Source organism: Anopheles ziemanni, chromosome 3 (assembly GCF_943734765.1).
Source record: "Anopheles ziemanni chromosome 3, idAnoZiCoDA_A2_x.2, whole genome shotgun sequence".
NCBI lineage: Eukaryota > Metazoa > Arthropoda > Insecta > Diptera > Culicidae > Anopheles > Anopheles ziemanni.
The window spans coordinates 62,080,098-62,106,688 of NC_080706.1; the positions used below are offsets into that span (position 1 = coordinate 62,080,098).

The window sequence follows — 26,591 nt, forward strand, 5'->3', positions numbered from 1 at the left end:
CAGTACACTGCGCCTAGCGCCAGTTTGTATTTAAATTTAAATCAAACATTTTGCGGTCATATTTTAGTACATTTTATTACATGTTAAAAATGTGACGAACAACTGTAATGATAACACAAAGAAATTCCATGCGCATATGTATATTTAATGCTGCGCGAAAATATAACAAAGATAATCATACGGTGCGATCGGTTGTCGCCACACCAGTGTGGCAAAACAAGAATCAGCTGGTTCTTGTTAGCGGTTCTATTTACAAGGTCAACGCGCGTGCGTTATACACATGTGTGTATCAAGCGACGCGTGCGTGCAAACACCAAAGCGATTAAAGAAAACCCTAGTTAAACCCGAGGGTGTACAAGAATCTCGGTGGACTACTGGAACAATTCGAGATTAACACCTCACACGCTTCGGACTGGCAGAATCAAATGGTAAGTAAAAACTTTAATAACAAAGACAAATATATACATCATTCACTCTCAGGCAACATATCCCAGCCAGCCAAAATGAACGCAATTCACCCGCATACACCCATAAAACGAAGTATCTATAAGAATTGCTATAGCAGTTGCACTAGCCTTTGCTATACACATCCGGTGTTCATGAAAATTCATCGGGAATTCATTCCAGCAAAACATGAACCTCGCTTCCCCCTTGGTGGCCCTAACTCTTCTCTCGCACTAACGCCGCCGCATGGTCTTCGTGCTAGCTATCTGCATGCTCCTCGCTGTGTCTGCGCTCCTGGTAGTTCCTTTTCGTTTGGGTCTTCAGATGTTCGTGGCTGGAGTCGAACACTAACCGGTGGCCATCGGTGAATACTGAAAGTATAATACACGATACACGCGTGGCCAAAGCCCGCGCCTGGATTGCATGGATTGTAATCGACTTTTTATCTACAGGAGTGCCCACGCCCAAAACGTTTAAAAGTCTTTACTATCACCGGAGTTGTTGGACAAGAGTTGGTGCGTGATGGATGCGCTAGTGCCCCATCAGTTTCAAATAATGGTTAAAACAATTATGGTCGGTTTTGAAATTCTTAATTTATTGTAACATATTTTTGACGGGGCCAGAGTATACTAGGGCTAGCTTGACTTAACGTTATAACGGCAAGACAAACATGTTCGCCATGTCAATCAACTTAATTTTGTTCATAACGCATTGCCTAACATTTCTACTTGATGTCGTTAAAAACATACAGCGAGTTATACCAAATATGCTAGCAATTATCAAATATCGAATTTCAGTGCAACAAATGCCAGCCAGCTACAGCGGGGACTCTTGCAAAGCATGAACCGGATTTAGCCACTCCGCACCATGAACACTTGTCTGGACAAAATTATAAAACTCAATTTCTTATTCGCGTTTGACAAAAAATGTTTGTTTGTTATACAGAAAGAAATATACAAATATGCCTTTTCAGTTGGGCACAAATGTGTCACTACAAAATGTTCAACTTTGATTCAAATGTGGAACATTTTACATCAATTGTTATTCGCGGCATATTGCATTCTGTCCGTCATGATGCCCAAAGTACGGGTCGGCGCATGCGTGGGACGGCGTGGGTTCATGAACGTCTGTCGGCGCATGCGCCGAATTAACCACTCCGCACCATGAACACTTGTCTGGACAAAATTATAAAACTCAATTTCTTATTCGCGTTTGACAAAAAATGTTTGTTTGTTATACAGAAAGAAATATACAAATATGCCTTTTCAGTTGGGCACAAATGTGTCACTACAAAATGTTCAACATTGATTCAAATGTGGAACATTTTACATCAATTGTTATTCGCGGCATATTGCATTCTGTCCGTCATGGTGCCCAAAGTTCGGGTCGGCGCATGCGTGGGCCGGTGTGGATTCATGAACGTCGGTCGGCGCATGAACGATTGGATTTACGCAGTGAACGTCCGGTCTTACAGATACTTCTTTTTATGGGTGTGTGCGTTGTTCACTGCAGTGAACGCGCGAGCGGTCTTATCGATTATTCTGTTTAAAGATGTGTGCGGGTTGTGCGCTCCCGCGTCTGCCAGAAAATGTTCACCGCAACGAATTCACCGCTGTGAGCCCGTGTACAGATACCCAATACATCCAAAGATCGAGCGATTTTGATGAATTTGAGGGTAAATCATGAATTTTTCTATTCATTTGGCTGGCTGGGTATCAACTCCCAAAGCCGAAGGAACGGCGGAACACCTGCTACCAGGCGAGCAGAACACATCAGGAGGTTACAAGAGGACCGCAGAGGGGAGCGAGGCAGCAGAACGAGAAAGGCAGAACAGAACAGAAGAAAGAGAAACAAACGGAACAAGAGTTGTGAAATGTTTTTTGAATTTTTTCACATTGTTTTGCAAAGGTTCAAAACAAAGCTTAAATTTGTTGAATTATTTCATTAATTATTTCATACGCTTCAATTATTTCATGAACTCCGGTGCTGCATCAGAAATGAACGGAGCTGCTTTAATAGGAAAAGTAGCCGAACACTTCACAGAAAAGCAGCGGTCATTTTCCATAGCGAAATGTTGGTGGGGGGTGCTCATTTGTTCATTATAATGAACTTTTAGCGACTGAAATGAACAAATGAGCACCTTTAGCGACCGCTAAAACGAAACGACGATTTCATGATAACCCCTATTAAGTGTTTTTTTCTATTATGCTTAGTTTACACGATGCGCAAAACTCTGAAAATCCAGGCGAAAATATCATTTTTTCTGTCACTTTTTTTCGCTTCGTGTAGACGTTCCTATTCGTGAGCCGATGCAGATGTAAGCGCATTCAATGATGTTTTGATTGTTTTATTGTAAAAAAACAGCACAGAAGTATTGTGTACACTGCAGTCTTATCAACAACCACTGAACATTATCAAAAACAACTATTTTCCATCCACCGGCACTCTATACCAGGTGCGCAAATCTATTTTTCACTCGCCGACCGAAAAACAGATTTTCGCTTACTTTGACAGTTGACTGGTCAACTGACAGCATTTTACCGCTAACTCACAGCATTTTACCGTTTGCAAAGGTTGCTTTGCGCTTCGTGTAGACCAAGCATTATGCTTAGTTTACACGATGCGCAAAACTCTGAAAATCCAGGCGAAAATATCATTTTTTCTGTCACTTTTTTTCGCTTCGTGTAGACGTTCCTATTCGTGAGCCGATGCAGATGTAAGCGCATTCAATGTTGATTTGATTGTTTAATTGTAAAAAAAACAGCACAGAGGTATTGTATACACCGAAATCTTATCAACAACCACTGTACATTATTAAAAACAACTATTTTCCATCCACCGGCACTCTAAACCAGGTGCGCAAATCTATTTTTCACTCGCCGACCGAAAAACAGATTTTCGCTTACTTTGACAGTTGACTGGCCAACTGACAGCATTTTACCGCTAACTCACAGCATTTTACCGTTTGCAAAGGTTGCTTTGCGCTTCGTGTAGACCAAGCATTATGCTTAGTCTACACGAAGCGCAAAGCAACCTTTGCAAACGGTAAAATGCTGTGAGTTAGCGGTAAAATGCTGTCAGATGGGCAGTCAACTGTCAGAATGTGCGCAAATGTGTTTTTCGGTCGGCGAGTGAAAAATAGCTTTGCAAAAATTTGCGCACCAGGTATAGAGTGCCGGTGGATGGAAAATAGTTGTTTGTGATGATGTACAATGGTTGTTGATAAGATTTCGGTGTGTACAATACCTCTGTGCTGTTTTTTTTACAGTTAAACAATCAAATCAACATTGAATGCGCTTACATCTGCATCGGCTCACGAATAGGAACGTCTACACGAAGCGAAAAAAAGTGGCAGCAAAATTGACATTTGCGCGTGTATTTTCAGAGTTTTGCGCCTCGTGTAAACTAAGCATTAGAACCTTCTTTGTTTACATCCATCAGAACTACTGTTTACTAATTGATATAGTAAAGAAAACAGTGGACTTGAAAGAAATTAGGTAATTGGATTGCATGATGACACGCTCTTTTTACTACCTAGTTTCTAAGACTACAGTCTGTTCCCGAGTTACGCGGATAATGGGGACCAGGGAAATCCGCGTATCTCGAATTTCCGCGTATCTCGAATATTGCTTGACACATAGTTTATACTAGGAGTTAAGAGATCGAGCTCTTGTGTACACGTATCATAGAATATTCAAAATGTTTCTTTGTTCATTAATATGAATGCAATGCAAGCGTATTAAAACAACATAAATTGCAACAAACGAAATAAAAAGCGTAAATTATGCAAATGTGTAATTTACATATTTATTCGTGTGGTTGTACATCTCAGGAATTTAAATCGATGTAATAAACCCAATCTACTGTCAAATTTTGAAAACCGCGTATCTCCGAATCCGCGTAACTCGAGAACCGCGTAACTCGAGAACAGACTGTATTGGAAATTATTTTCCACCAGCCGTTGTACAATTTTCACATTGCATCATTCAAAAGTGTTATATGTACAGTCTGTTCTCGAGTTACGCGGTTCTCGACTTACGCGGATTCGGAGATACGCGGTTTTCAAAATTTGACAGTAGATTTGGTTTATTACATCGATTTAAATTCCTGAGATGTACAACCACACGAAAAAATGTGTAAATTACACATTTGCATAACTTACGCTTTTAATTTCGTTTGTTGCAATTTATGTAGTTTGAATACGCTTGCATTGCATTCATCTTAATGGACAAAGAAAAATTTTGAATATTCGATGATACATGTACACAATAGCTCGATCTCTTAACTCCTCATATAAACTATGTGTCAAGCAATATTCGAGATACGCGGAAATTCGAGATACGCGGATTTCTGTGGAACGCAAAAACCGCGTAACTCGGGAACAGACTGTATACCACAATTAGTATGCATAATTCCGACACGAGGAACTGCACACTAGGTACAGTTGATATCCGGATAATGGGGACCAGAGAAACGGACTTCTGAAAAGAAGGGTAAAACAATTCTCTTTATACTTGCGGGACAAATGTAGATCAGGAGGATCAACACCAGCGACGTACAATTAACTCTCTCAATTTTCACTCTCGGGCCGGTTTGCGCTACTTGACGCCTTATACCGAAAACGTACCCACGCACGAAATTGAAAACATCACGATTAAATGAAACTATCACGATTAAATGCACACGATTTAATAAAGTCACAAGTGTACCACCCATGTCTCAAAGTTATTTTAATACACTAAACATCTTTCCTCGGGCCGGGTTGTATCTAATGCACGTATGAACATTATTCCTTTATACACTTTTTAATAATAACCGAACCGAAACCGGTAGTTCACAGTTCCACATAAATCACTGGCTTCACAAATTCCGTTCATTTTATAAATAAATATTGTATAAATAATTCATCACATTTGCTTTGTGATGTCGGCCATTGTTGAACTTACCTACTTCCAGGCTACCCGTTGTCGGAGATATAATCTCCATCTCCGGTTCTACTTCCTCCTCAAGCTCCGCGATATATCGAAGTGCCTTTCTGTATTTTGATGATCTTGATGCCATTTTAAGTTGAATATTCTTCGTTCTACAATTAAAAGGAAAAATTAGTTTGTTCTGCTCTGCCTTCTTGATTGCTTCTCACCGCGTCACTGAACGTGTCAAATTGCCGGCCGAAGCGTCGAGCAATTCTTGCACCAACACAAAGACAATGCACCTGTGTAAATACACGGGTAACTATTTTTCGCACACCATATTGGATCGAAGCAGAACTTTCATTACACAGAAGAGCAAGACAGAAAAAAATAGTCTGTATGAGTAACAGGGATGGCATGTTCAGTGTCTTGTGTACAAGGTGGAAAGTATAGGTCAGGGGTGGTTGCGGATGGAGGAAAGTACTCGAAATTGTCTAGCGGGACGGACGTAAATCTTGATCGTTCGGATCTCGGATTAGGTCAGATTGTTTCGAGACGAACGTTCGCACATCCTCAGTATACATGGTGGGTTCGGAACGAACTTATCAGTTCAAGGAAGACCCATGCACAATAATGGGTGCAGATCAAATGTCCCAATACTAGCCTTGGCAGAAACTGTCATTTGAGAAGCAAACGGATTGTTTTTAAGCGGCTTCGCAAAATATTCTTCTGTTTTTGCTATATCCTAGAAGGTTTTCATCAAATAACTAATAGAGAGTGTGCTTATAAAACTAAATTTTAACGCTGGTTTCCACAGACGCGTGTATTTCATTTGGTGTGGGAACACATTTTTCAGTTTGTTGCAGTGTCGGTCACAACACGTACAAACATGGATCAAATGCTACCAAGTCCGGGTGGTTTTTCGATCCCGAGTATCGGGACCCCACTGCATCAACCCGAAGAGGATCAACAGATTCTTCCTCTTGCGTACCAGCAGCAACAGTCGATGCCACACATGACGCCGATGGGTGGCCTCAGTTCGAGCAATTACAGCATGGGAATGCCGGCGATAGGCATGGGCTCGTCCTCGGGCAAAAGCATGCATACGTACGCTCCCAGCTTCTCCACACCACAAAATATGATCCAACCGCAGACCCCGGTGAGTTTACCACCGGATTAAAGACGTGTAGGAGGAGAAGTTTAGAATGATTCGCATGTGTTCTATAATTATAGCAAAGTCTCATGTCGCCCATGGTGCCGATGACGGAGTCTAAAGCGGCATCAACGCCCAGCCAAAATCAAGGGAGTGGAAGCAGCATACGCGATCCAGAAAATATAGGCAGCGTGAACATTCACCAAACGATGGGTCCAGCAACGCCGATGACGCCCATGACGCCTAGCGAACCGGCCATCCTTCCCCAGCTACAGAACATCGTCTCGACGGTCAACCTGAGCTGTAAGCTTGACCTCAAGAAAATCGCCTTGCACGCCCGTAATGCCGAGTACAACCCGAAGCGTTTTGCCGCCGTTATCATGCGAATTCGGGAGCCCCGTACGACGGCATTGATTTTTTCCTCCGGTAAAATGGTCTGTACCGGAGCCAAAAGCGAGGATGATTCACGATTGGCAGCGCGCAAGTATGCGCGTATCATACAGAAGCTAGGTTTTACGGTAAGTGCTTCTTTACCTTTAAGAAGAAGAGTTAAACTGAAATGTTTTCTATTCACTCGGTAGGCTAAATTCCTCGACTTCAAAGTACAAAACATGGTAGGCAGCTGTGATGTCCGGTTTCCGATTCGACTAGAGGGTCTGGTTCTCACTCACGGTCGGTTCAGTTCGTACGAGCCGGAGCTCTTCCCCGGCCTCATCTACCGTATGGTGAAGCCCCGTATCGTGCTGTTGATATTCGTGTCCGGCAAGGTCGTCCTAACGGGGGCCAAGGTACGGCAAGAGATCTACGACGCGTTTGAAAACATCTATCCAATTTTGAAGAGCTTCAAAAAACAGTAATAGAACTAATTTTTTGTATGGAACGTCGGATCTGTGGCGCTCGATGACTCGTTCAATTTATTTTATCCTCGAAAGCAGCGTTGTAATCTAACGCATACGCACATAACGCATTTTTGCTGATGTTTCTTCTGATTCATGTGTTGCTATCGACTTAATGCTCTAGCTTACCGTATTGTAATGTAAATATTTCTGTGGTTTGAATATTTTTTACAAATAAATCGACTACAATACATCCTATTTCGGGTGTTTTTGGTAGGAAAATGAATATGGGTGCTTCGTTTTTAAATGTATATCTAATCTTTTACCACTTTTCGAGAAGCCATATCGAAGTAACAATACTATTTCCATTTACTAACAGAAACAGTCATATTTTAAAATAGTTCAGCGTCTGCAGACAATAGTTCTGCTTTCAGCCCTTCTTCACAAATTTTATCTTAAAATCATTAATATCTAAATGGCACTATGGTTTAAGGCATCCTACTACCCTGCATTCAATTAATCGAATGTTAATTGGATAAATGGGTGTCCGCGACAGCCGAGCGGTAGCGCCGAGGCCTACCTCCTCGACGGCGTGGGTTGGAATCCTAACCGAGACCGGACCCCCTCCCCTGTACGAGAGAGGACTTGACTATTCACGTACACATAGGGTAAAATGTCTCGTAAGCCCTTAACGGGGCAGGCATGACCAACAACGTTACGCCAAAAAGAAGAATTAGATAAATGCGCTTTTTTATTAGTCTTTATCGCATTTAATGTTTGTAAGTTTTTTGTTTAAATTCCCTAAAATAACATAGTAATGACGCTGTCTTAGTCATCACGAAGTGGTATGACGATGTTCTAGCACAAAAAAGCTATCTAAAACACATTGAAAAAATGAATGATTTCACGCACTTTTACAAACTACAGTTAAATCTAAATTAAAATATAATAAAAAAAACAAAAACACATTAGTATATACGCTAAAAAGTACGTAAGTACAACGATTTTTTTTTATTCTATATCTTTTTAGTATTGTTTCAGAACAATAAAAGTATTGCCGGACATACTGGCTATGAATAATAGTTTCGTTCCGCATTGGTAGTAAACTGTGTGCAATTGACAAACCTATAAATTCAATGGTAAAGAACAGTTCGTAAAAGCACTACTCCTTACAAACATCATTATCGTATCTTTTTTACATATACTAAAGTAAAGAGCCACATGTCTATTGTATGTATTGTAGTTCACAGAAGTATTTTCTTTCAGACAGCTCGGGTAACTCACAACAAAATATAACTTACATCGCAATTTATTGTTACTTACAATTCAATATCCTAAATTAATCCACTAGATTATGCCTTCCTTGTTTTCTAATATTACATCGTTCCTTTCCCACAATTGCAAACATTCTCCAGGAATACAACCACTTGCGTCCTGTTCGATCTTCCATCTGGTGCGATGGCTCTTTCTTGACTAATTTATGTTAGCAAATAACTTGTCTTCGCTTGCTTATGCTACTACTAGCTCCCACCGCGAGTCAAATAAAAAAAAAAGACTGCGGTTCCCATGACGTCTGTGCCTCGCATTCATGTTGGTACAAAATACTAGCGCACAATTTGTATTTGGTTTTTTTTTTCATTAACTTTGTTGCGACAAGCCACGAGAGTACAGCATTCTACAAGCACTAGGAATGATCAGTAACCGTTCGCGTGAATTAAAAGTCAAAACCGTAGACGGTGAAGTTGCACTGTTTCGAACACAAATACCGTACACCATGTTTGCAAGTGCGTGTGGTATGGTCATGTTTAGCTTACCGGCGCCTTGTTTCATGAATACTGTGCTATACCGGAAAGGGAACAGGAGGTGAACGTGTCATTCGACCCGCGATCGTGAGGCTTTATACGGATTGTCTCACTAATGACTACTTACTACTTATCCTAAACTCTAGCACAGCTCTGGGATCAACAAGATGCTGTAGAAAACGGGGGGAGGAGGCGTTAATTGAATGGGCTTTATCGTTAAACGAACCAGCGCACTCGATCCGAAAGGTAAAGTAAAACTGGAATATTTGCACGATCATATCCGCCTCCGACTCAGTTAGTCGATCGATGCGTCGGGGTCGAATGGTGGGTGTTTGCCTCCCACCACCATCATCACTGGTTCCTCCTCCTGGGTTTTCCCTTCCTTTGTGCTCCTTCTCTAGCCCTTGACGGAGAGATTTTGTACCAACTGTTCGGCCTGCGCCTTCATGTGATCCGACGCATGCTTGGCTGCCTCGCGAAGCTTCTGCGCCTTGGAACCGTGGTGATCTTTGCCGGCGGCGGATGCGACCAACGCTACCGGGTTGTTAGGGAACATGTGCTGCAGAACGTGGTTGAATCCATTCACCGTCTTGGCACAGTTTTTCTTGAATCTTTCCAGCCCGAACGCCCGTATGGCCGTACCGAAACCGTACACCGACGAGTCGATCCACGCCGATCGAATTGCGATCGTTTTGCCCGGTTGATCCGGTAACGATTTGTACACGACTTGTTCCACAACGCTCTGGAAGGAAAGCAAGATAAATAATGCAAGTAGTATCCCCAAAGTTTTCGTCTATTTTTGCTACTAACCATGATTTTGTTGAAGCCAATATTTCTCGTATACGTTACGAGCGTCTTTTCCTTCGGATCCACCACCGACTCCTCGATGATATTGACCGACTTAGCTTTGAAAAAGCGTTCGCCCCACTTCGGCACGTGGTTCGTCTTCGTGAGCAGCCGCTTGCTGTGCAGCTTACCATTTCGAATCTCCCGGGTGACGGTATCCTCGGAGAGTACGTGCGTACTGCAACGTAGTCCGCAAGCCCCGGAGTGCGTGGTGTGGTGACGTGTGCGCATGTGTGTGGCGGATGCATATCCGTACCGGCATCCGATCGGGGTTTAATTGTGCGGCGTCGCACATGCAGTGATCGTAACAAAGGCCATAAGCGTGTCGGCGGTGTAGCGGCAGATAGTCCACAAAAATAGAATGAAACGAGAAATGAAACGTGTAAGTCTTACCGGCATATACCTCTGTAGGGAAAAAAGCACGACTCAGCGCATACTATGCTCAGATGGGTGATGTACATTACATAATAAATGCTGTGATGGTATTGATGGTACGCGGTATATTAGCAAGTGTGGCCGTGGGCAATGATGATTCTTCAACCTAATTACTGCGACTTTTTAGCTAACAAAAACCCAGGCCGCTGTACTTTGCTCCCGATAGTTCGACCGTCTCGAACGAACGTTTGTGGTGCAATTGCTAGGAATTGTTTGTTAAACGCAGCAACAACAACTCACCTGAACGGATTCGGGTAGCGATTCCAGAAGCCCTGCGTAACTTGTTCCCAGGAATAGTTGAAGATGGTTGTGCTTTCATGATATTTTGCCATCGTACAAACTGAACACTGTCTTTGTGGAAACTGCAGGAAGAATGCGATGGAAGGTTGAGTGTAAAGTCCCACGCAGGATGCTCCGTATCGACAACTGTTTCGCGTACTGTTCCACACGGGAACAGTATAATTTGAATAACTTATACACGACTCACTTTCAATTGATTACCTTCACTTAAATGCCAACCGTTGCTACACGGGGCGACTTTTATCAGCACCGAATGAACCGTTCACAGATAATACGGGTGCAAAACCCTTATCACATTCGACAGACTTGGGGTCGATTGGTACCTCAGGACAAATTCAGGAATGACTGATCAACCTTCTCGTACTGTGTGTTTCGTTTTACGTTTGTTGGAAGATGTGTTATTAGAATTTTCACACGGTAACTAATTTAGCGCACGAAATATGAAACATCCGCAGACGACACTATCGATTTGTGATGCGGCGAATAAAAAAATCCTCAAAACACTGCACATCTATTTTTGCCCATCAATTTTGACAGTAGATTCTGGAAGGTAGGACAGTTTTCAAACAGCTGATAGTTTTGCTCACTTTTCTGTATAACAGATGGTTTGTAGAGGATACTTCTTCAATTTAATTTTGCAAAGAAAATCCACTTGAAGTCATTTAATTGATACTAGTATATTTAATGCAACTTTTACTTTCAAACCAAATACATACAGAACAATTATTGATCTTCTATTTACAAACCGATTCAATGAGTAGCTCATTTTGCTCAGATTATTTTGACATTTATGGAAACACGCGGTACTAGTGATGGGGAAACTGAATCCCTATAGGGATTCGAATCTTTCGATTCAAATCCATTCCGAGATCCGGATCTTTGAATCCGAATCCCAATCCGAATTTTTCTAGAGCCAAACTTGCAAATCCGGCAAAAAACTCAATCTATGTCCATTGGACATTCTACCCAGCGTTCGATTTGAGTAAACTTAAATCAATTACATTGTCTCTAGATCGACTAGTTATGTAATTAATTCGACTCAAATCATTGAAAGTCGATTCAAACAGTTTAGGATCAAGTCAGAATCGAATCAAATCGAGTCCCAAACAAATCAAATCTGATTCGAATCCCAATCGAATCAAATCTTTAGAATCTGTCAGATGGGATTCGAATCTTTAGAATCCGTCAAATGGGATTCGAATCTTTAGAATCCGTCTAGGGATCGAATCTTCGAATCTTCCGAATCCCGATTCTGCCAACACTACGCGGTACATAATAAAAACGTACGGTTTATTTACATCCGTATTGGCGTGTGACACATTTTCTCGTAAATTATGAATTTGGTGGTCAGTTATGTCAAGCTTTGAGATAGAGGCACGAGTTGGTGCCGAAGAAATCGCCGGAGATGATATAAATGATGTTTTTGAGGATATTTTCCTCGCGGAGGAGCGTGTTATCGAAGAAAGTTTCCACCAGGGTCTAGAAGACGGTCGGCAGGAAGAGTCTGTGAAGGAGGCGCAAGACTACGGCTTCAAGAAGGGCTCAGAAATTGGACGTGAGCTGGGCTTCTACTTCACCATTGTAACGGACGTAGCGTCTCAGCAGGAAATCGCTACTAATGAAAAGGCACATACGATCCTTGCCGAGCTTATCGACGCCATTGAAAAGTTCCCCAGGGTCAACGAGCCTACTGTGGACTTGTTCCATTGCTTGCAACAAATTCGCAACAAGTACCGGAGGCTGTGCGCCTTGCTGAAGCTCCCCTATCGATTCGCCGAAACGAATGTCCTTTCGTTTTAAAACGATCGCGATGGAACGAATCCGCCAGCAGATTGATTCGATCTTACACTTCCTAGAGCCGAACATGGGGTTCATCAACTGCCACATGGTGGATTATCTTACGGAGCAGCATTGGCAGCAGTACGTGCCAAAGGCGATCAGGAGTGAACTGGAAACGTACGAAAACTATCTGCAAGCGAAAGAAGTCTTCTGGAGTCAGTTTAATCAAACACAATCGTACCACAAACATTTTCCCGGAGTGACGGATTTCATTACCGCAGCTAGCAGATATCGTTTGGGAGGTAGTGAAGTTCTGGGAACCTCGCTTTCACTGGAACAGTTTAAAGACGCACTGACGTGCTGCCGTAAGGAAACGCGGTTGAAAATGACCGAACTGATGAACGTAAAGAAATGTCACGAAGTCGAGATCGCAGCTGCCGTTGTTGCTTCCCTGTGTACGGCAATGGCATCGTCGATAGCGGAAGGAACGCTGGAGGATGTTGTAGTTATAGATGCTGGTGACGGAAAGGGCTACCTGTCCTCGAGGATTGCGCTAGAGCATGGTATCAAGGTGTTGGGGATTGATTGCAACGAAGAAAATACAAGCAACGCAGAGAAACGCCGCGATCGTTTAAATGTAATTTGCAGATACCTGAAGAGATACTAATAATTACTAATTCACTTATTAATTACTGTTTTTCCGTGTAGAAAAAGATCCCAAAAGCCGTCAGAAAATCGCAGCTTGAAGAAGATGAACATTTTAGTAGTCTATTGAACGAAGGGAAACTCGATACACTGTATAAAACTACGACACAGCTAATTGATTTCGATACCAATCTGATCGAGCTCGCTAGTAAACACTTCCCTGGAGGCCATCGAAGCACGTTTTGTTTATGCGGCCTACACACCTGTGGCAACTTGGGTCCGAATTGTCTACGGCTCTTCCACCAGAACTCAACCATCAAAGGCGTCTGCAATGTCGGCTGCTGCTACCATCTAATGCAGGAGGAATTCATCATCGACCAGTTCTACAATCCGACTAAAGTGTCCGACAATCCGGGATACGGTTTCCCGATGAGCTCATACCTACGAGCGCAACGGTTTGCGTTGGGACGTAATGCGCGCAATTTGGCCGCTGAGTCGATCGAAAGGGCGTGCGCAAATCGAGAGAACCCCAGCGACAAGCTGGGCCATCGGGCTCTGCTGCAGGTAATATTTGTTGAATGTGGGGAGAAAAAGTCGCACCAGGTCGGTCGACTTAAGTCCGACGGGTTTGTGGATTATGTTCGAAAGTCCGTACGACGTTTGGGACTGGCGGAGCGGGTCACGATAACGGATGAAAGTTTGCTGGAGTTGGAGGCACGTTTTCGGGTCGAGCTGGAACAGTTGAAAGTATTTTATCTTATTCGACAACAGTTTGCGCCGGTGGTTGAAACGCTCATTTTGTTGGATCGTTTGCTTTACCTGCGTGAAAGTGGCTATGAACGTAGTTTTCTTGTAAAATTATTTGAACCGGTCGTTTCTCCTAGATGCTATTCACTTATTGCAATGAAATAATAATATCGTTAAGTTTGAAAACAAAAGACATCAAAGTGGATTTATTGATATCACATATCATCTTTTACCAAGTCCGCGTGCAGCCCTCACTCACGAGCAACTCACTGGCCGGCAAAAACGATGATGTCTCCATTAATATCCATCGCTGATTGTGTCCGTCAAACTTGGGCTGTCGTGTAATCGCCTGCGGTCGTAGCGTCCCGACGAACAGAAATTCCATGAACAGAGCTCTGATGAGTAGTAGTAGTAAGTATGTTTTAGAGAGGCTTTGAGCCGGGTGGCCTCTTTCACCTCTCAGAGCTCTGATGACCAATCTGATGGAACCTATGAAAAGTGCATAAAATCGCGTGCGAAAGGTCCGCGTTGCGCTGCTACCAGTGAGTGTAGAGTGTGCGTGGATGGGAATTATCGCTGGTTCAATCTATTCACCAATACTATGTATGACTTAATTAACTTGATACTACGCATTAACTTCTATGAAAAAAAAAACAAACAGATTCAAATCTCTACTCAACTGTGCATGTAGAGTCCGTACCATAGAACATGTTTTGCTTGTTGACGTTATTTTAAAAAACAATTATGTTTTCTAACAAAGCTTGCAATTTGACTGAATAGAACAAATTACGACAAATATAACCCATACCTAATTTTAAATGACTTTTACGTCATTACGTCGATGTAAGAGGCAATGAACGCAGTTTTCTTGTAAAATTATTTGAACCGGTCGTTTCTCGGAGATGCTATTCACTTATTGTAATGAAATAATAAGAGCGTTAATTTTGAAAACAAAAGACATTAAAGTTGACTTATTGATATCACATATCATCTTCTACTAAGTCCGCGTGCAGCCCTTCGTTGGATTGTAGAGTAAACGCAATTTTCTTGTAGGTCAAAACCTCTGGAGTGGATGGTGAACGATCGATGCGATACTTGGAGAGCAACTTGACGAGTGCGATTTTTATCTGTAGCGTCGCAAAAAGGGATCCCACGCAGGTGCGCGGCCCTACACCGAACGGCATGTACGTGCAGGGCTGTATTTGATCCAGGTTTTCCTTAGCGAAGCGTTCCGGGTCAAACTTGAGTGGGTTGGGGAAGTACTGCGATTGAAAAATCAAAAGTAATAACGAAAATTAATAAAAACTGTACGCGATTACGGCATGTCGTCTACCTTCGGATCGCGATGAATGGCATGGATCGGTATCAGCACGGGCATACCGTTCGGAACGACAAACTCGTGGAACGGCTCCAGTTTGTAGCCGGATACCCCTTCCGGAAGCGTACAACGTCGTTCGAGCAATGGCAGGGCCGGGTACAAACGTGCCGTTTCAGAAATGACCATACCGAGGTAGGGCATTTCATTTGCCAACGCTTCGTAGGGGATGTTTTTACCATACTTATCAACCATGTCGCGTATTTCCTCCCGAAGACGCGCCTGTATGTCGGACTGAAAAGGTGTAAAACACACGAGTAACAGTTATGTTTTATTTCCTTTAGCTTGAAACGGTAAATTGCAAAATATGATGTAGAGGGTTCGAGACGAATGGTTATAGAATATTTAAGAAAGTTATTTCTCATTCATATTCCTTTTCGTTATTGTTTTCGTAATAACATTCAGCTAAATCCGACAGCATCTAAAAGGTTATTTTGTTGGGTATCATACAAAAATAATCAAGATTAGTAAACCTCCAGCACGAAATAAAATTACGGTTGTTGACCGATTGCTTTCTTGTTTCGACATCGACACTACGTTTTCATCTTCCTAGTTAGTATTTATTGTAGGCAGATTTATGCTAATAATAATGTTACGCAAACATGAAAAACAATGTTCTTAAATTTGCTGTAAAATTTTGTCACGCACTCAGTACTTAGTATTTAGAATTATTTCACATTAACTTACATGTTTTGTAAGCTCATATAGCGCAAAAGAAAGCACCGAAGACGTTGTTTCGAAACTGGCCATGTAAAAGGTAGCTGCTTGGGCAACAAGTAGATCTCCTTTGAGCGCTTAAATATCAAAAAAAGCATAACATTAATTAAGCATTTCGAAAACATTTTCCGTACCATCAACTTACGTATCTTCTCGTTCACACCGATGAATGCATTGTTTTTCTGTAGTGTAATCATGGAATCGATAAAGTCTCCTCTGCTTTCGCCGCTCGCCTCCCGCCGAGCGATCTCCTGCGTGACGATCGATTTAAGGAACGCTTCCGTGTCTCGCGGGAACAGTTTCAATCGAAGGTAAGGTACGATTTGCGGCATGAAGAAAAACGATGCCATCGCCATACCACGCGCCGGTCCGTAGTTGAATATTTTACGACCGTAGTAACGAAAATCGGAGGTTTCGTCCTTAAGGCAGTTCGCTTGCATGCCGAAGAACGTACTGGCGATGACGTCGGTGGTGAAGCGTGCCGACAACTCCTTGAATTCCGTCTCTCGAACACTTGATCGGATTATAGGCAGCACATTGACCGACCCGACCATATCATCGGCGACCTGAACAGAAGTGAAGGTAACATTTTTATTTTCACCTGTTAACACCTGCTTCACAATTTGTGTAGAACACCTGCTCTATTAGTGGCTGCATGCGCCTCAACTGCGCACTAGTTACGGAAGGCGATAAAAGCCCCCGGAGCTGCTTCCACAGTGGATCTTTGATCATGATCAGGTTGAAGTATCCAATCACGTCATGAAACTGATCGGCACACATTTGTCGGTTGAGAAAGTAATTCGCATCGGTGCAGGTGATTTTCTTTAACAGCTCCGGATTTCTAATCACCAATGCAAGCCGGATGAAAATATGACATTTTTATCTTGCAAAGATATTTCATAAAATACCAGGCTAAGCATGGTTTAAGTTTTATTCATCAAAAGTTGGGTCAGTGACGTTCTCGCAAGCAGCAGCATGTATTTAGTTATTGATGGTGTCAGAGGCAACGGCTTGTAGAACCATTTACTCGATTCAATAGAAACTTGTCGGAGTCTTCTTCGGAAATGAGAGTAAACCATTCGTGAAACCATTTGGACTTTAATAGTGCAATAAAAAAAATGAAAAAAATACACTTTTACGAGAAATCTGATGTTGATTGTAGATATCTGAATAGATCGTAGATCAGGTACATCGTGCTCTAACCTGTATTGTATTCTTTTTCGTTATAAATTCCTCAATTTCAATATCATTTATAAAATGCTTTCCTTTTGAAAGTATGAACGCCGAACTCCACATGACAGGCCTCGTTTTTCTAATTTTTCCGTGCTTAAAGTTCTTATGTCCGTCTTAAAGAACACGATTGAAATACGTATAATTTAAAAGGGTTTATGCTAAGAGTTTGATACATACCTGCTCAAGCAGTGGATACATCTGCTTCAATTTACTTAAACTAAGTGTCGGTGTCAAGTAGGAGCGTAGTTGCTTCCAAGCTGGATTTTGAATCATCAGAAGGTTGTAGTATCCGATCGGATCGTTATGCGGATCGGTGCATACGGTTCTGCAATAAACGTCCACCAACAACAACGGATGGTTAACTATTTTTTATCTTCTTCTTCTTCTTGGCGTAACGACCTCTTGGTCATGCCTGCCCGTTAAGGGCTTACGAGACTCGTTTCCCTGTTGTACGTGGATAGTCAGTCCTCTCGTACAAGGGAGGGTCCGGTCTCGGTTGGGATTCGAACCCACGCCGTCGAGGTGGTGAGCCCCGGCGCTCATGGGCCGATTTTCTAACCGGCACTATTTTTTATCATGAAAAATAAAATGAGATTCAATTGAGATCGAGCAGCTCCTACCGGTTCATGAAGAATGTTGCATCTTTGATAAGCATCTGTCTGATAAGCTCCGGATCGCGCACAATGATTGTAGGTGTGACCAATCTACACACGCCAAACAAGCGGCTGCCCTTGACGTGACTATCTGTATACAGTGCCTCCATCAAATCGAACATTGATTTTCGCATTAGAACGGCTTCAAGAAAATTTCCCACGACCGGCCATCCTACGATGTAGGGCAACTGGGCGTGCTTCCAGTAGCGTGTTCCATTGGTAGCGCCAAACCAGAGCAAGTACAGAACCAAGCATATCAGCACCAGCACTACATAGCTCGGCGCTGAGTCGGTATCGACAAAGATCATTGTTTCGATCTGCTACTAGTCAAGGAAACTGTCCACTATTGTACACCGAAACTGTCCACTATTCTAACCGAAACCGACACCACTGTTTCTCTGGACGTCTTGCTAAACACTGATCGCTCAGACACGCCTGGATGAGGTCAGCTAAGTTAGCTCGAATTCACTGTACAATCCGAGAGCAACTCGCTGGCCAGCAAAAACGATGATGTCTCCATTAATATCCATCGCTGATTGTGTTCGTAAAACTTGAGCTGTCGTGTAATCGCCTGCGGTCGTAGCGTCCCGATGAACAAAAGTTCCATGAACAGAGCTCTGATGACCAATCTGATGGAACCTATGAAAAGTGCATAAAATCGCGTGCAAAAGGTCCGCGTTGCGCTGGTACCAGTGAGTCTAGAGTGTGCGTGGATGGGAATTATCGCCGGTTCAATCTATTCACCAATACTATGTATGATGCGAGCTATGGAAAATGCTTCGTCATGGGTTCCATCTAGTGTTGGGTCAATTGATACTTAAGTAACACTTTTTGATGTGCCGTACTGTTGTACCACACACAGTTTACTGTGCTGTGCATTTGTGGTAGTGTCATGCAGTCATACAACGTTGATACATACAATGATATATTAATATATAATGCATAAGCAATTAGAGCCAGTGTTTAAAATATGTTCCTTATAAGACATCATTAGTTTTTAACAGCTAATCTATTCAAAAATCATGCTTTTGGAATTTTATATTTTTGGCGTGTTTATTTCAAGTATATTTGTTCCTATTCGTAGCTTTTTTTCGTATATTGCAGTTTTTTATACAAATAATAATGTAAAGATGAGGTGACAACAATGTTTAAAATTGCAAAGGATGGTTTATACACTTTATTCCTGTACTATAGTAGTTATGAATTTGGTACACTAAGGAACCAAAGAACGGTTCATACAAATTATTGGTATAACGTTATGACGGTAAAAGAGTAAATGAGGCCCCGGGCTAGATTCTCCTCTTCCTACTGATTCACATTAAGCGCCTGAAGCTATGCAAAGCGCGACACATGCATTCGTTTCGAATTTTTGAACGCTAACGGTTCGCTTAAAAGGCCATAACGGTTTAAACTAATCCCGCAGTGGAGGTTGAATGCGGGTTAATATACTTTTACATGTTAAGTTACTAGTAAGTAAACTAAACACATGATGGACAGCATGAAACAATGAGTTTAGTCGAAGAAATGAGTTGGAAACGGCGGCGCGCCCGCAGCGAGCGAAGCGAGCGGACTGCGCTAGGTCTACCGAAAAAGAGAGTTTGTTATTGTTTTGAGAAATAAGGGGGGCCCGTGGGCCCCCCTCATACCGCACCCCTAGGTTGATTGCGTAGCCGAAATTAACGGCACACACTACGGTTCAAATACTCGTAGGTTGAATTTAACGAATTAATGTATCACCAATTGCATACATTCAGTTTGAACGTCCACAAGAGGTGTAGCCACGATCGAAAACATGGCGGCCGGGGCCTCATTTACTCTTTTACCGTTATGACTGTACTTATTGGTACAACTTTACTGTGGTACCACAATTTTTTTCTGTGTCGTGTGTGGTGCCACACTTTACTGTGCTGTGTGTGTTGGGTAACACAGTAGCACACGACCCAACACTAGTTCCATCAGATATCTGTTCATACCATGATCAGAGCTCTGATCAGAGCAATTTTGTTTGTCGGGGTGCTCGACTAGAACAACATCTATCCAGGCCGACTACAACTTTGCGTTAATGCTATGGACGTAAACGTCTTTTACTTTTGTTTAAAGGCGTTCGATGAGAACCGGTTTTGCGTTTAACTTAATACTACGCATTAACTTCTATGAAAAAAAAAAACCAACAGATTCAAATCTCTACTCAACTATGCATGTAGAGTTCGTGCCATAGAACATGACTTGCTTGTTGACATTAAACAAAGTTGTTTTCTAACAAAGCTTGCAATTTGACTGAATAAAACAAATTACGACAAATATAACCCATACCTAATTTTAAATGACTTTTACGTTATTACGTCGATGTAAGTGGCAATGAACGTAGTTTTCTTGTAAAATTGTTTGAACCGGTTGTTTCTCGGAGATGCTATTCACTTATTGCAATGAAATAATAAGAGGGTTAATTTTGAAAACAAAAGACATCAAAGTGGATTTATTGATATCACATATCATCTTCTACCAAGTCAGCGTGCAGCCCTTCGTTGGATTGTAGAGTAAACGCATTTTTCTTGTAGGTCAAAACCTCTGGAGTGGATGGTGAACGATCGATGCGATACTTGGAGAGCAACTTGACGAGTGCGATTTTTATCTGTAGCGTCCCGAAATGAGATCCCAGGCAGGTGCGCGGCCCTACACCGAACGGCATGTACGTGCAGGGCTGTATTTGATCCAGGTTTTCCTTAGCGAAGCGTTCCGGGTTAAACTTGAGTGGGTTGGGGAAGTACTGCGATTGAAAAATCAAAAGTAATAACGAAAATTAATAAAAACTGTACGCGATTACGGCATGTCGTCTACCTTCGGATCGCGATGAATGGCATGGATCGGTATCAGCACGGGCATACCGTTCGGAACGACAAACTCGTGGAACGGCTCCAGTTTGTAGCCGGATACTCCTTCCGGAAGCGTACACCGTCGTTCGAGGAATGGCAGGACCGGGTACAAACGTGCCGTTTCAGAAATGACCATACCGAGGTAGGGCATTTCATTTGCCAACGCTTCGTAGGGGATGTTTTTACCATACTTATCAACCATGTCGCGTATTTCCTCCCGAAGACGCGCCTGTATGTCGGACTGAAAAGGTGTAAAACACACGAGTAACTGTTATGTTTTATTTCCTTTAGCTTGAAACGGTAAATTGCAAAATATGATGTAGAGGGTTCGAGACGACTGGTTACAGAATATTTAAGAAAATTATTTCTCATTCAAATTCCTTTTCGATATTGTTTGCGTAATAACATTCAGCTAAATCCGACAGCAACTAAAAGGTTATTTTGTTGGGTATCATACAAAAATAATCAAGATTAGTAAACCTCCAGCACGAAATAAAATTACGGTGGTTGACCGATTGCTTTCTTGTTTCGACATCGTCACTACGTTTTCATCTTCCTAGTTAGTATTTATTGTAGGCAGATTTATGCTAATAATAATGTTACGCAAACATGAAAAACAATGTTCTTAAACTTGCTGTAAAATTTTGTCACGCACTCAGTACTTAGTATTTAGAATTATTTCACACTAACTTACATGTTTTGTAAGCTCATATAGCGCAAAAGAAAGCACCGAAGACGTTGTTTCGAAACTGGCCATGTAAAAGGTAGCTGCTTGGGCAACAAGTAGATCTCCTTTGAGCGCTTAAATACCAAAAAAAAGCATAACATTAATTAAGCATTTCGAAAACATTTTCCGTACCATCAACTTACGTATCTTCTCGTTCACACCGATGAAGGCATTGTTTTTCTGTAGTGTAATCATGGAATCGATAAAGTCTCCCCTGTTTTCACCGCTCGCCTCCCGCCGAGCGATCTCCTGCGTGATGATCGATTTAAGGAACGCTTCCGTGTCTCGTGGGAACAGTTTCAATCGAAGGTAAGGTACAATTTCCGGCATGAAGAAAAACGATGCCATCGCCATGCCACGTGCCGGTCCGTAGTCGAATATTTTACGACCGTAGTAACGAAACTCGGAGGTTTCGTCCTTAAGGCAGTTCGCTTGAATGCCGAAAAACGTGCTGGCGATGACGTCGGTGGTGAAGCGTGCCGACAACTCCTTGAACTCCGTCTCTCGAACACTTGATCGGATTATAGGCAGCACATTGACCGACCCGACCATATCATCGGCGACCTGAACAGAAGTGAAGGTAACATTTTTATTTTCACCTGTTAACACCTGCTTCACAATTTGTGTAGAACACCTGCTCTATTAGTGGCTGCATGCGCCTCAACTTCGCACTAGTAACGGAAGGCGATAGAAGCCCCCGGAGCTGCTTCCACAGTGGATCTTTGATCATGATCAGGTTGAAGTATCCAATCACGTCATGAAACTGATCGGCACACATTTGTCGGTTGAGAAAGTAATTCGCATCGGTGCAGGTGATTTTCTTTATCAGCTCCGGATTTCTAATCACCAATGCCGGCCGGATGAAAATGTTTACGCCGAAAAAATCGGCCAGCCGAGTCCGTGCATGGTGATAGATGTGCTCGATGTATCCAAAGGTGGAGTGCCTTTGCAGGAAGATCGTGCTAAAGTTGCCGATCACCGGTATTTCCGGTATGTAGGGGACACCAACGCGATTCCAGTAGTTTTGCTTACGCCAACCGAAATAAGCGAATATGACCAGAAGTAATGCGAGCGAAAGGTCACTTATTGCTAGCGGCATCGTTACTGCTGTTCTAACCTTTTCTAGCAGTACAAAACCAACGAGATTCCGATTGAAACTGGTTGACAATGATGTGGAATCGGGCAAATGGATACACACATATTTTGTCACACAGCTCGATTAAGGTACTGATAATAGTGATAATGCACTTCATTTTGATGCACGGTTTAACGACGGTCGTCAAGAAGGCAGGTTGAGGTCAGATTGGCTCGATTTTGAGGATTATTTGTATAATCGATTACACGTGTACGATGTTCACCGGTATGATTGCTTATCATTTGTTCCCATTGTTCAGTTAGCCGGTTTTTCGATAAGCAATAGCATGTATTGAGAGCACGAAATAACGCATGGCTTATGAGCAACATTCCTTGATTACGGTAAAGGCGCGTATACGCTGCCGTTATGACCGTTCTGTCCGACCGTTTACGAAACTTATTCCTTTTGCGTAAGCAAATATTCAGTTCTCTCGTACAGCTCGTACCTATTTAAATAACAAATTTATAATAGTTATCCTTTTCAATAAATTTTAAAATCTTATATATCCGATTATCCGCAGCTAAGGGGTGGCACCGTCACCACAAATAAATCACAAAGTGTTAAAAATATTAACAATTTCATGCAAATCAGCTAATGGCGAAGAATTTTGTTAGAAAATATAAAATTACAAAGCTGGAGTTGGAAACGACAGTATTTAACCTGGTATATATATGCTATATTTATAACGACAGTATATAAACTTATAAAACCTGGTATATGAGGACATATTTTTAGTAGCTTGAACATTTAGTCCGTTGGCTTCTGGAAAGCAATTCAACTGCAGTTACATTTGATATGACATTTTTTCATCATTGCCGTGCGTAAATTCTTTAAAACACATACAGTAAAAAATAAAAAGATCTGGGCCAAAAAAAAACCCAAAACGAATAATCCGCTAGCGGATAATGGAGACATGCTGACTGACGAGACTGCACAAGCAAACACTAGTAAAAGCCCAAAAAAGCGACCGAATATGACATTTTTATCTTGCAAAGATATTTCATAAAATACCAGTCTAAGCATGGAGGTTTTATTCATCAAAAGTTGGGTCAGTGACGTTCTCGCAAGCAGCAGCATGTAGTTAAAGATGGTGTCAGAGGCAACGGCTTGTAGAACCATTTACTCGATTCAATAGAAACTTATGTCAGAGTCTTCTTTGGACATGAGAGTAATCCATTCGTGAAACCATTTGAACTTTAATAAAAATAAATGAAAAAAAAATACACTTTTACGAGCAATCTGATGTTGATTGTAGATATGATAGATCGTAGATAACGTACATCGTTCTCTAATCTGTATTGTATTCTTTTTCGTTATAAATTCCTCAATTTCAATATTATTCAAAAAAATGCTTTCCTTTTGAAAGTATGAACGCCGAACTCCACATGACAGGCCTCGTTTTTCTAATTTTTCCGTGCTTAAAGTTCTTATGTCCGTCTTAAAGAACACGATTGAAATACGAATAATTTAAAAGGGTTTATGCTAAGAGTTTGATACATACCTGCTCAAGCAGTGGATACATCTGTTTTATTTTACTTAAACTAAGTGTCGGTGTCAAGTAAGAGCGTAGCTGCTTCCAAGCTGGATTTTGAATCATCAGAAGGTTGTAGTATCCGATCGGATCGCTATGCGGATCGGTGCACATGGTGCTGCAATAAACGTCCACCAACAACAACGGATGGTTAACTATTTTTTATCATGAAAAATAAAATGAGATTCAATTGAGATCGAGCAGCTCCTACCGGTTGATGAAGAATGTTGCATCTTTGATAAGCATCTGTCTGATAAGCTCCGGATCGCGCACAATGACTGTAGGTGTGACCAATCTACACACGCCAAACAAGCGGCTGCCCTTGACGTGGCTATCTGTATACAGTGCCTCCATCAAATCGAACATTGATTTTCGCATTAGAACGGCTTCAAGAAAATTTCCCACCACCGGCCATCCTACGATGTAGGGCAACTGGGCGTGCTTCCAGTAGCGTGTTCCATTGGTAGCGACAAACCAGAGCAAGTACAGAACCAAGCAAATCAGCACCAGCACTACATAGCTCAGCACTGAGTCGGTATCGACAAAGATCATTGTTTCGATCTGCCGAAACTGTCCACTATTCTAACCGAAACTGACACCACTGTGTTCCTCTGAACGTCTTGCTAAACACTGATCGCTCAGAAACGCCTGGGTGAGGTCAGCTAAGTTAGCTCGAATTCACTGTACAATCCAAGAGCAACTCACTGGCCAGCAAAAACGATGATGCCTCCATTAATATCCCTCGCTGATTGTGTCCGTAAAACTTGAGCTGTCGTGTAATCGCTTGCGGTCGTAGCGTGCTCGACTAGAACAACATCTATCCAGGTCGACTACAACTTTGCATTAATGCTGCAGACGTTGAACGTCTTTTACTTTTGTTTAAAGGCTTCCGATGAGAACAGGTATTGCGTTTAACTTAATACTACGTATTAACTGCTCTGAAAAAAAAACAAACAGATTCAAATCTCAACTCAACTATGCATGTAGAGTCCGTGCCATAGAACATGTTTTGCTTGTTGACGTCATTTTACCAAACAATATTGTTTTCTAACAAAGCTTGCAATTTGACAGAATAAAAAAATTGCGATAAACACAACCCATACCTAATTTTGAATGACTTCTATGTTAATGGCGTAAATTATAACCATTACGGTTGCTTTGTTACACACACACACACACACACACACACACAATAAGGAATACAATATAGAAACGGAGTGTCTTGTGCAAGCAAAACATTACTGATGTAAGGCATGTTTACATTTTAAATACTTTTGTATTTCTTGTCAATGAATTATTTTTTATTAAACTCTATTAAATTAAAAATTTAAAAAGTTATGAATATACCGAATGACAGTAATCTGGGATTCTGTACAACATATATAAAAATATGTACAAAATATTAAAATATATAGTTTTCTTTTAGAACATGCCTCTAGGGCAGCTTTGCTTCATGTTTCTGAGTAACACAGTTGGAAGGCTTCCTAAGCATACATGGGCAGAAGAGAGATTATATTTCAGTGGTACGCATTGTACGTATGTATGCGTGAATTTTTAAACGACACACAATGAATAAATGAAAACTAATGCTTCGTTAAGTTTACGCATTGGTTTGTTCGGACATGAAGCAGACAAATGTTGCGGCAGGTACTTGCAAATCATTACCAGCTCTATCAGGAGAACGGTGCCTTGTAATCTGACACCAGATAAGGGAGAAGATGCTGATAAAAGTTTCACTCATAGGTCACCTCAGTGAAGTAACATTAAATTGCCGGTCGTTTACACTTAAAGAACGACGGAGAAGCATTGGGAATCAATTAACATTTAAAGATTCATATTCCTTCTTTTGATACTCGATTGCCAACAATTTATGTTGACTTATAACTGTTGGAGGAGGTGTTAAAATTGAAATAGTGTGAAAATATGAGTTGGTGTCATTTTGTTTTGGTTGAAAGCCGCTACACGATTCGAAATTTTGCTATGAATCTTATCAATCTTTTCATTATCACGGTGAGATATGGAGTTGGATAAGAGCAATAATTTTACATGAGAAATTATTTAAAATTTATTTAAATTAGCCACAAACATTTTATAGATTTATAAAACAATAAAAAAATTGTAATTAAAGTTGTCCTCCATACGAGGACAGAATCAATAGCATACCTTCTCAATGTATGAGTCAGTTTTCGAGATTAAGTGAGCTACTTGACGGGCATAAAAAAGATCGCCGGATCACCTTTGCCCGCTTAGTTGATAGGGAGGAATGACCGCGATCGGCTAGCGATCGTCGGTCGGGCGGGTGAGAACCGAAGGAGAAATAACATAAATAGGAGCCAAGAGGGAAGAGGGCTCCACTCTTGCCTCAGATGGGATAAAATAAAGCGAAAGCTTTTTTAACCTCCCGCATTTCTACGAGTTAGAAGAAGTCGCTTACGTTGTTGAAGTTTTTT

The 26,591-nt window shown here is 41.7% G+C and overlaps 5 protein-coding genes across 5 annotated transcripts; 3 read left to right on the forward strand and 2 right to left on the reverse strand.

The window, feature by feature from the left end:
* The first annotated feature begins 6,057 nt into the window (after positions 1 to 6,057).
* Positions 6,058 to 7,629, forward strand: LOC131288924 (uncharacterized). The gene is made up of 3 exons (XM_058318105.1): positions 6,058 to 6,513; positions 6,588 to 7,025; positions 7,089 to 7,629. The coding sequence occupies exons 1-3, from the start codon at positions 6,244 to 6,246 to the stop codon at positions 7,362 to 7,364; spliced, it is 984 nt and encodes a 327-aa protein (XP_058174088.1). The 5' UTR covers positions 6,058 to 6,243; the 3' UTR covers positions 7,365 to 7,629.
* Positions 7,630 to 8,650: 1,021 nt separating this feature from the next.
* Positions 8,651 to 11,194, reverse strand: LOC131286854 (protein preli-like). Its single transcript, XM_058315857.1, has 4 exons — positions 10,946 to 11,194; positions 10,667 to 10,788; positions 9,956 to 10,169; positions 8,651 to 9,887 (listed from the first exon to the last, which is right to left on the reverse strand). Exons 2-4 carry the CDS (start codon positions 10,756 to 10,758, stop codon positions 9,543 to 9,545), a joined length of 651 nt encoding a protein of 216 aa, XP_058171840.1. The 5' UTR covers positions 10,759 to 10,788; positions 10,946 to 11,194; the 3' UTR covers positions 8,651 to 9,542.
* Positions 11,195 to 12,046: 852 nt separating this feature from the next.
* Positions 12,047 to 12,526, forward strand: LOC131286914 (protein LTO1 homolog). Its single transcript, XM_058315924.1, has one exon. The coding sequence runs from the start codon at positions 12,080 to 12,082 to the stop codon at positions 12,524 to 12,526; it is 447 nt and encodes a 148-aa protein (XP_058171907.1). The 5' UTR covers positions 12,047 to 12,079.
* LOC131286913 (probable methyltransferase-like protein 25) lies at positions 12,510 to 14,075 on the forward strand. Its single transcript, XM_058315923.1, has 2 exons — positions 12,510 to 13,142; positions 13,214 to 14,075. Exons 1-2 carry the CDS (start codon positions 12,510 to 12,512, stop codon positions 14,060 to 14,062), a joined length of 1,482 nt encoding a protein of 493 aa, XP_058171906.1. The 3' UTR covers positions 14,063 to 14,075.
* Positions 14,076 to 14,868: 793 nt separating this feature from the next.
* LOC131285196 (uncharacterized) lies at positions 14,869 to 24,693 on the reverse strand. The gene is made up of 13 exons (XM_058314057.1): positions 24,353 to 24,693; positions 24,112 to 24,259; positions 21,619 to 22,039; positions 21,443 to 21,549; positions 20,714 to 20,989; positions 20,365 to 20,642; positions 18,345 to 18,514; positions 17,843 to 18,158; positions 17,400 to 17,547; positions 16,135 to 16,555; positions 15,960 to 16,066; positions 15,231 to 15,506; positions 14,869 to 15,159 (listed from the first exon to the last, which is right to left on the reverse strand). Exons 1-13 carry the CDS (start codon positions 24,691 to 24,693, stop codon positions 14,878 to 14,880), a joined length of 3,291 nt encoding a protein of 1,096 aa, XP_058170040.1. The 3' UTR covers positions 14,869 to 14,877.
* Between the last annotated feature and the right edge of the window lie 1,898 nt (positions 24,694 to 26,591).

What these genes read in the sequence shown, in the direction of transcription:
- LOC131288924 (XM_058318105.1), top strand. Translation starts at nt 6,244, where the DNA reads ATGGATCAAATGCTACCAAGTCCGGGTGGTTTTTCGATCCCGAGTATC. An exon ending in TGATCCAACCGCAGACCCCG is followed by an intron (nt 6,514 to 6,587) that starts GTGAGTTTACCA and finishes CTATAATTATAG; the next exon opens with CAAAGTCTCATGTCGCCCAT. An exon ending in TACAGAAGCTAGGTTTTACG is followed by an intron (nt 7,026 to 7,088) that starts GTAAGTGCTTCT and finishes TTCACTCGGTAG; the next exon opens with GCTAAATTCCTCGACTTCAA.
- LOC131286854 (XM_058315857.1), bottom strand. Translation starts at nt 10,758, where the DNA reads ATGGCAAAATATCATGAAAGCACAACCATCTTCAACTATTCCTGGGAA. An exon ending in CGCTACCCGAATCCGTTCAG is followed by an intron (nt 10,170 to 10,666) that starts GTGAGTTGTTGT and finishes ACTACGTTGCAG; the next exon opens with TACGCACGTACTCTCCGAGG. An exon ending in TTGGCTTCAACAAAATCATG is followed by an intron (nt 9,888 to 9,955) that starts GTTAGTAGCAAA and finishes CTTTCCTTCCAG; the next exon opens with AGCGTTGTGGAACAAGTCGT.
- LOC131286914 (XM_058315924.1), top strand. Translation starts at nt 12,080, where the DNA reads ATGTCAAGCTTTGAGATAGAGGCACGAGTTGGTGCCGAAGAAATCGCC.
- LOC131286913 (XM_058315923.1), top strand. Translation starts at nt 12,510, where the DNA reads ATGTCCTTTCGTTTTAAAACGATCGCGATGGAACGAATCCGCCAGCAG. An exon ending in AACGCCGCGATCGTTTAAAT is followed by an intron (nt 13,143 to 13,213) that starts GTAATTTGCAGA and finishes TTTTCCGTGTAG; the next exon opens with AAAAAGATCCCAAAAGCCGT.
- LOC131285196 (XM_058314057.1), bottom strand. Translation starts at nt 24,693, where the DNA reads ATGATCTTTGTCGATACCGACTCAGTGCTGAGCTATGTAGTGCTGGTG. An exon ending in GCAACATTCTTCATCAACCG is followed by an intron (nt 24,260 to 24,352) that starts GTAGGAGCTGCT and finishes CGTTTATTGCAG; the next exon opens with CACCATGTGCACCGATCCGC. An exon ending in CGGTGTGAACGAGAAGATAC is followed by an intron (nt 21,550 to 21,618) that starts GTAAGTTGATGG and finishes TTGGTATTTAAG; the next exon opens with CGCTCAAAGGAGATCTACTT.